The 8,728-nt window shown below is 46.1% G+C and overlaps 1 protein-coding gene across 1 annotated transcript in view; it reads left to right on the top strand.

Moving 5' to 3' along the window:
• The first annotated feature begins 4,717 nt into the window (after window positions 1-4,717).
• MRPS25 (mitochondrial ribosomal protein S25) overlaps window positions 4,718-8,728 on the top strand; it is a 13,292-nt gene continuing 9,281 nt past the window's right edge. Inside the window, exon 1 of the mRNA XM_005870023.2 lies at window positions 4,718-4,983. Within this exon, the coding sequence (XP_005870085.1) occupies window positions 4,850-4,983 (134 nt within the window). The 5' untranslated portion in view covers window positions 4,718-4,849. The remainder of the gene's footprint in view (window positions 4,984-8,728) is intronic.

The following is an 8,728-nucleotide window of genomic DNA, read 5'->3' as shown; positions in this document are numbered from 1 at the left end:
CCAAAGGTGGCAGGAATGGGCAGGTTAGAGCTGCTGAGTGGGTTTCTAATATTGATATCACTTGAGCCTTTGACATGGAACTTCCTAAGACCTGTATAGATTACTAAACCAGGAGGAGATAATATTTAGCACTCACTGTGGGCCAGACAGAATGCTACGTATTATGCATGGATTACCTCACTTAATCTTTCCAACAACCTCAGTTTACAGATGAAAAAATGAGTGTGGTGAGATTAAGCAGGCTCAGGGTTATACCACTGGGATTCCAGCCCAGGTCTGTCTGACTCCAAAAACCCAAATTGCCCTGGCCTGCTTTGTATATGGACACTCATGTGTCTAACATGGGATGGGGTATTTCATCAATAGGAAGTGTTCCCTGTGGACTTTAAGATCAAAAGCTCTTCTGCCTAAAACTCTTCAGTAGCCTAGCACAGTTTAAAAAATCCGTCAGAACAAACTTCTGGTTTTAGCTTAGGCACACAAAGAGTTTGGAAGTTGTCAGTCCTGTCCTTACAAGAAAAAGCTGGACAAACTGAAAATCATCGACTTTTCTTGGACCCTCAGAGAACTGCCTTCACAGGACAAATGGCCACCCCAAAATCTGGAAAGAGGTAAGTTCAGAGTCACAGCCGAGGTCTGCTTACTTGGAGCAAAGCCATTGGAACCATATCTGTTAGGAACATTTTGACAAATTGCTGGGGCTGAGTGTTCTAGCGCTTTTAATCACATGGTTCTCCTGGTAACCAGCCCCCATCCCTTGGGGCTTTCCAAAAGTCACTTCATTTGCATAAACAGGTGTGTTTGAACTGGGGATTGTTATAACAAAAGATGCTCCTTTCACTTTTAACCAGAGCCATTTCAGGGAGAGGAATAGAATCTAGAGATTATGACAAAAGATGCTTCTGTCTCATTAAGAAAATGACAGGCTTTTAGGAGCTCTAGCTGGGAACGAGGAACAGCGGCCAAATATACATATCCTATGTAATAAAAGCCTAATATGCTAAGTGTCTGGTCCTCCTGTGACTGATCGACTGTTCAACCAATCAAAGCATAATATGCTAATAATATGCTAAGGCCGCTCAACTGCTCGCTAGCACGTGCACTGACCACCAGCGGGCAGACAGTTGACTGGTCAACCAGTTGCGATGTGTACTACTGACCACCAGGGAGCAGACGACCGGTTGACTAGTTGCTATGATGTGCACTGACCACCAAGGGGTAGACGCTCCAACCAGTAAGTTAGCTTGCTGCTGGGGTCCGGCTGATCAGGACTGGGCAAGACGGGGCCAGACACGTCCTGGAGCCCTCCCATGGTCCCTCCCCGGCCCCGATCATGCACCGGTGAGGTCCCTCGGCCTGGCCTACACTCTCTTGCAATCCAGGACCCTTTGGAGGATGTCAGAGAGCCGGTTTTGGCCCAATCCCACAGGCCACTCCCCTTGGGAGGGTGCCAGATGCAGGGCTCAGGGCTGGCGAGTGCTGCTGTGGAGGCACAAGCCTCCGCCAATCAGGACTGATTGGTTGCAAGTCTGCAGCGGGCGCAAGTCTTCGGCAGGCGCAGTGGGGCCAGGATGAGTGGGAGCAGCAGGTAGGAACTGCAGGTGGTGTTGGACAGCAGGTTTTGACCCGATTCCTGCAGGCCACCCCGAGGGACTCCACCTGTACGTGAATTTGTGCACCAGGCCTCTAGTATTGTGTTATATTACAACTAGAGGCCCAGTGCATGAATTCGTGCATGGATGGGGTCCCTCAGCCTGGACAGTGATCAGGGCTGATCGGGGCCAATTGGGGCCGGTTGGCCAGGGGGAGGGACTGTGGGAGATTGGTCGGATGCGGGAGGTTGGCTGTGGGAGCACATTGACCACCAGGGGGCAGCTCCTGCATTAAGCATCTGCCCCCTGTTGGTCAGTGCACATCATAGCAACTGGTCAACTGGTTGTTCGGTTGGCCAGTCATAATGGTCTCTTAGGCTTTTATATATATATACTAGAAGCCCGTTGCACGAAGATTTGTGCAATAGGCCTTCCTTCCCCTATCTGCCGGCACCAGTTTTCCTCCGGCACCCAGGACCCAGGCCTTGGATCTGGCCACAGCGGAGAAGCCAAGCCTCTTCAGTCTTCACTCCAGCCGGAGCCTTCAGTCTTTGCTCCATGCTTGCATATGCAAGTTAACCTCCATCTTTGTTGAGTTAATTTGCATAGTCACTCTGATTGGCTGGTGGGTGTAGCAGAGTGACACCAATTTGCATGTTTCTCTTTTATTAGTGTAGATAGGTATCACAGGGATAAGAAACATTTATGATGGTCATAGCCCAGGGACACAGGCCCACTAAAATACTGAAATTTTATCATAAGACTATAGACCAATTTCTCTCTCCCCCATACCAACAGAGTTCCAGTAATAGCAGTGGGTTATAGCTAAAAGAGCTACAAAACACAAACTCTTTGAGGAGGACTATCTAAAGAAGCCCAAAGTCAAGAGGGGAGGTAAAAAAGATTAGAGGAATTTGAAGTCTCTAGCACCTACAGCAACGAATATTTTTGCAGCCCAGCCAATATAACAGCATGTAAGAAATGTTTTAATAAAAATTTCATAACTTAATTTTTACAATATCCTGTTATACATAATTAGTAATAACAAATTACAATGTTCGCTAATTGACTGATTACTATCATTGTGTTGCATTCATTTCCCTTACTCGTCTTACGTGCAGGTGCACCATTTCTCTCCACTCATACTAGCAGTGAATATTTTAGTAACCGCTTGCCACGTCATTAGTCTTGTACTGACTTGTTTGGTGTGCACAACAGAAAATACTTCGCTTTCGGAGTACAAGAAAAATAAGTTTGCATTACGCGTATTAATTTTTGTGCAGTTATTCAATGTCTGGTAAGTTAATGTTCAAGAAAAATACTAATTTTTATTAAAATGTATTATTTTAACGATTACTCATTTATTTCAGTCCTTTGTATTCAGCATGTCTCTACTGAAATAAACCTACATTTCTATGAAAATTGAAGCTTTTGTTTTTTTGCAGCCCACATAAAGTTAAACCTTGTTTATTTGGCTCATGTTAGCTTTTGAGTTTGACATGCTTGACCTACAGCTACAGCAAATATTAAACAGTTCAACCCCTAGTCAGATTATCATAAATCCACATACTGAAAGCTTTTTTAAACCTTGGTTCCTATTACCCAATACAGCCAATATTGTCTGACTTTCAACCAAAACGACAAGCATGCCAAAAAAGGCAAACAAAACAAAAATAGTCTGATGAGACAAAGTACCAGATTCAGATATGACACAGGTGTTGGAGTTGTCAGGGAATTAACATTATGTTAAGGAGTCTAATGGTGAAAGTAAATAATATGCAAAAACTGATGGGTAATGTAAGCAGAGATAAGAAAACTCTAAGAAATAGTCAAAAGGAAATGCTGGGGGGAAAAAACGCACAAAGAATGCCTCTGATGGGCTCATCAGTAAACAGGACACAGCTGAGGAAAGAACCAGTGAGCTTGAAGATAGGTCAACAGAAACTTCCCTACTGAAGTGCAAAAGAAAAAAAAAGTATCAAAGACTGGGAAAATCTCAAAAGCTGTAAAATTGGGATACCAGAAGGAGAGAAAAAAAACGAGAGAATGAAGAAGAAATATTTCAAACAATAATAGCTGAGAACTTTCCAACATTAATGACAGTCACCAGTAACCACAGATCCAGGAAGTTCATAGAATACTGGGCAGCATAAATGCCAAACATCTACACCTAAGTGTATCTTATTCGAACTGCAAAAACCGAAGACAGAGAAAATCTTGAAAGAAGCTAGAAGAAAAAACTATTTTACCTATAAAGAAACATAAAAATTACAGCTGACTACTGGTCAGAAACTATGCAAAAAGACAGTGGAGTGAAAAATTTAAAGCATTGAAAGACTGCCCCCCCCTCCCCCCACGAGCCTAGAGTCCTATATCTGGCAAAATTATCCTTCAAAAGTGAAGGAGAGCCCTGACCGGTTTGGCTCAGTGGATAGAGCGTCGGCCTGCGGACTGAAGGGTCCCAGGTTCGATTCCCGTCAAGGGCATGTACCTTGGTTGTGGGCACATCCCCAGTGGGGAGTGTGGAGGCAGCTGATCGATGTTTCTAACTCTCTATCCCTCTCCCTTCCTCTCTGTAAAAAAATCAATAAAATATATTTTTAAAAAAAGTGAAGGAGAAATAATGTTCTCAGATCAATAACAGTAGTACTTCAGAAATGCATGTCATCCACGTTTGGCTTATGAAAAATATTGAGGTCCAGAGCTGTTAAGTGGTTAAATCTGGAAGGGGTATACCCAAAGTTTTCTTTTTCTTTTGCAAATCAGTTTTTTTTAAGTTAATGTTAGATATTGCATAGTTCGAACCTTTCATTTTGAAACTGGAGAAGCTGAGAGAAAGAAAACTGACTTATTTGAGGTTGAATAGAAAGTTATTCCCCGATTTGGTATCGGAACTCAGCTCTCCTGATTTATGTTCTGCTGTAACTTTGTTGTCTGAATGATTGGGTTTGATCCTATTTAAAAATATTTTTTCTTGTGGGGGAGAAGACGACTACATAGGAAACGTTTCAGGAGGAGGGTGCTTTAAAGCGAATCTGGACGTGCTCCCACCCCCAACGCCGACTCAAAGCACCGGCAGCCCAGGACTACAAGTTCCAGACTGCCCTGCGGCACCCGCGTTGGCTGCCGGGAGGAGTCTCCTGTGAGTCTGCGCGGGAAGTGGAAACTGCGCGGAGGAGCTGCGGTGGAAGGTCCGCCGGCGGCGGCGGCGTCTGGTCACTCCTTGCCGCTCGCTTCGCGGCTCGACCAGCGCAGCCATGCCCATGAAAGGCCGCTTCCCGATTCGCCGCACCCTGCAGTACCTGGGCCAGGGGGACGTGGTGTTCAAGGACACGGTGAAGGTCATGACGGTGAATTACAACTCGCACGGGAAGCTGGGCGAAGGCGCCAGGTCAGTCCGCGCCTGTGAGGGCGTCCCCCGTGGTTGGAACAACGCGCTAGTAACGTGGAGACTCGGGACAGCGCTTAATTCTGGGTCTGGCCCCGAGGTTGGTGCTGTGGGCCCATGTGACAGAATTGGAGGCTGGAGCAGCTTGGCCACGCCGTGCCCGCTGAGGTCGGGAGCGGAGGACCAGCCTCCCTCCCACCTTCCTCCCGCGGGGAGGACAAGGCTAACCCGGGGAGCCACGGCCTCCATAACCGCCTGGGACCCCCAGGCCGGCGGTGGGGAGGGGGGGGCAGCCGTCTGAGTGGAGCCCAGCCCAGGGGCGACGGACCTGTTCCGGTCCCTTTCCCGCCGGCTGCTGGCTTTGGGCGCGTTGCTCTCAGTGTCCCAAACGGGGATGGTGCTGATGCTCCAGGGCCGCCGCGGGGATGCAGTGAGAGCGGTAACAGCTGCTGGTTGTATGTTCTTACATGCGCCGCAGGTTCTGAAAGCTGCTTGTGTCTTCTCTTCATTGGTCTGTACAGAAACCCCGTTGTGCCCAGGAAATGCACAGAGAGGCTAGGCAACCTGCTACCTCTGCTCCGGGGAGAATTTCCGATTTGTCAATAAGCCAGAAGTTCAGATTCATATGTAAACCTCTGGTGTTTAAAAGGCCAACCACTCAAAATAAGCCTGCAAGTCCTATTCTCACCCGCTCAAGTATTTTAATGCCCTGTAGGTCAGTGGTTCTCAACCTTGGCTGCACATTAGAATCACCGGGGAATCTTTTTAAAATCCTGATTCCTCCGGAACGAGGCCCAGAAATCAGGATTTTAAAAAGATTCCCAGGTGATTCTAATGTGCAGCCAAGGTTGAGAACTGCTCTAGGTAAATAGGATACAGCCAGCCATGTGTGTGTCTTGCTCCTAGTGGTAAGGCTTGCTTTTCCCACCTGTGCCCTTTTTGTAATTTCGTGCCCTTGGGTTTGAACCTGCCTGACCTGCACTTTCTTTGCTTGTTCGTGTGACCTCAGCATTTCAGCTGTCCCTTCATTCCAAGTGCTAGTGGCCAGCACTACAGCCCGGAGTAGCCATAGTCTTGGGCTGTCTGCTGGGTGTGTGGGGAACTGGTTTGTTCACTGAGGGCTAAGTCCCTACTCACCTGTGCCTGGTGTTCTTGCCTTTAAGGTGCAGTAAGAGAAGTAACAGCTGTTAGTATTTATTGAGTTCTGCGTTAGCCCGGAGCCTCCGGATTTAGGTAGATTGGCTAATTTGATAGTGACAGGACAGTGTGAAGAAGTCCAGATGCTAATCACAGCCCTGGTGCTTTCACTTACTAGTTGTTGACCGAGGGCAGTTTACTTAATTTTTCTGACCTCCTTAGTTGCAAAACCCTGCCTGTGGGGATTTGAGAATAAAGTGCGGTGCTCAACTAAAAGTTACCTACCGTTCTCAAGTCTCTGCCCACGCTGCAGCAGGAACCATTTAACGATCCTGTTAGGGTGTGAAAAAGTCCACACGGATGGATGTCTTGGTTTATTTGCGATGTTGGGATTCTCTGCTGCGGGGCCGGAATTGAGGTTAAGCTTAGGAAGGTAAATTCAGTCTTTGAGCTTCTAGCCCTGTGTGCTCTCCTGGTCTTCAAGGCTTATAAGTAGCACCTTATTTCCACTTCCTCCCCTAGAAGCGGCAGCTTTCAACTTGAACCATTAGAGTTTTACCTCGATATAGCTAAGGAACTTAGAGAGCTACTTCCCACTTTCTTAGCTTTAGACATGATCTAGTACCTTGTCACGATGGAAGATGTGGGTTTAGCTCTTTCACTACCATTGCCACTGCCTACCCTCAACACGTGTATACTGCTCGGCCCTCCCACTCCCCAATCTTCCCAATATAGTCATTTCAGAATTTGGATAGAATATTCAACGTTTAAATTAATATGATTTTGAAAACACTATATACAGTTGAGCCAAATAGAGTACCATGATTATTTTTCCTTTTTTTTTTTTTGCAAAGATTTTTGTTTTCCCTGGAATTAATAATTGTCATTGTTTTTCTTTTGTTTCAACTCAGATTTTGCCCCAATTATGGAAGTCTCCCCAAATAAATGGTCACATAGTCAGGCTTTCTGTTGATTCTGTCAAATTTATCTTCTTGAAAATAGACTTCAGGCTCCAGTCTGGACCGCTTGTCTTACATTGTCATCTCTTTGGCATAAACATTGAAGCTCAGAGCACTAACTTGCCCTGGTCATACAGCTAGAAAATAGTAGTTGGGTGGTTGTCCTTCTGTCCTATGTACCACTCACATCTTTCTGTCCTCTGGTGTGTGGGGCAGGTTGCGAAGGGTGCATTTAAATTCAGATCATTTGGTCCCTGGCTGGTTTGGTTCAGTTGGTTGGAGCAGCGTCCCATGCACCAGAAGGTCATGGGTTTGATTCTCTGTCAGGGCATATACCTAGGTCGTGGGTTCGATCTCCAGGCGAGGAGGTAACTGATCGATGTATCTCTCTCACATCTATCCCTCTCTACCTCCCCCTCCCTCCTTCCCCCCCTTCCACCCTCTCTAAACTCAATAAAAAATAAATAAGTAAATTCAGTTATTTGGGGAGCCTTTAATTAAGGGACTACTTACAAAGGTGTGGGGAGGATTGGGTAAAAGAAACCACAGGGAACAGTGCAAGACTCCAGGTCGAGGCTAGCGGAAGTGAGGGGAAGTCAGAGAGGGCTGCTTTGCCTGGGACTCAGCCAGGGGACATGCTGGTGAAATAAACACCGTGACTTTATTCCCTCCCAGTCTTGCCAGTGCTCCCTGTTGGCCGAATGCAACAGAATCCAGAGGGCAAGGAATCCTGTTTCCATAGCCCACGTAGGTTAACCATTCAATGCGGAAAGTAGGTGGAGAGGGACCCAGACACACAGTTGTATTGTAATGATTCAGTCAGACCTCTGTTGAGGGGCATTTAAGTTTTTTCTGTTCCTCTGCTGTAACTAATAATGCTATAGTAAACCCCACCCATGTCTTTACATTCACATGTGAAAATATCTAGAAGCAGTAGAAGAATTGAGTCAAGATCTATGCTTTTAAAATTTTGCTGGTTCCAAACTGACCTCTAAAGAGGTTAAACCAGGGGTAGGCAAACTTTTTGACTCGAGGGCCACAATGGGTTCTTAAACTGGACCGGAGGGCCGGAACAAAAGCATGGATGGAGTGTTTGTGTGAACTAATATAAATTCAAAGTAAACATCATTACATAAAAGGGTACGGTCTTTTTTTTTTTTTTAGTTTTATTCATTTCAAACGGGCCGGATCCGGCCCGCGGGCCATAGTTTGCCCACGGCTGGGTTAAACCAATTTATACTCTTCAGTAAATGTTTCCTCACTTCTGTAACTTTTAATTTTTTTCAACCTTCACCCGAGGATATGTTTTATTGATTTAGAGTGAGAGGAAGGGAGAGAGAAACATTGATGTGAGAGAGAGACATCGATTGGCTACCCCAGTATGTGCCCCAACTGGGGATTGAACCCGCAACCTAAGTATGTGCCCAATGGGAATCCAACCTGCAACCATTTGGCATATGGGATGACGCTTTAACTAACTGAGCTACCCAGCCAAGGAACTTCTATAACTTTCAAAAAAATCTTTAGCAATCTAAGGGGTGAATGCAATTTTATATATATATATATACTAGGGGCCCGGTGCACAAAAATTTGTGCACTGGGGAGGGGGTTCCCTCAGCCCAGCTTGCCCCCTATCACATACTGGGAGCCCT

The sequence above is a fragment of the Myotis brandtii genome, unplaced genomic scaffold (genome assembly GCF_000412655.1).
Source record: "Myotis brandtii unplaced genomic scaffold, ASM41265v1 scaffold312, whole genome shotgun sequence".
Taxonomy (NCBI): Eukaryota; Metazoa; Chordata; class Mammalia; order Chiroptera; family Vespertilionidae; genus Myotis; species Myotis brandtii.
Note: the sequence above shows the minus strand (reverse complement) of the source record. Positions and strands in the feature narration are given on the sequence as shown.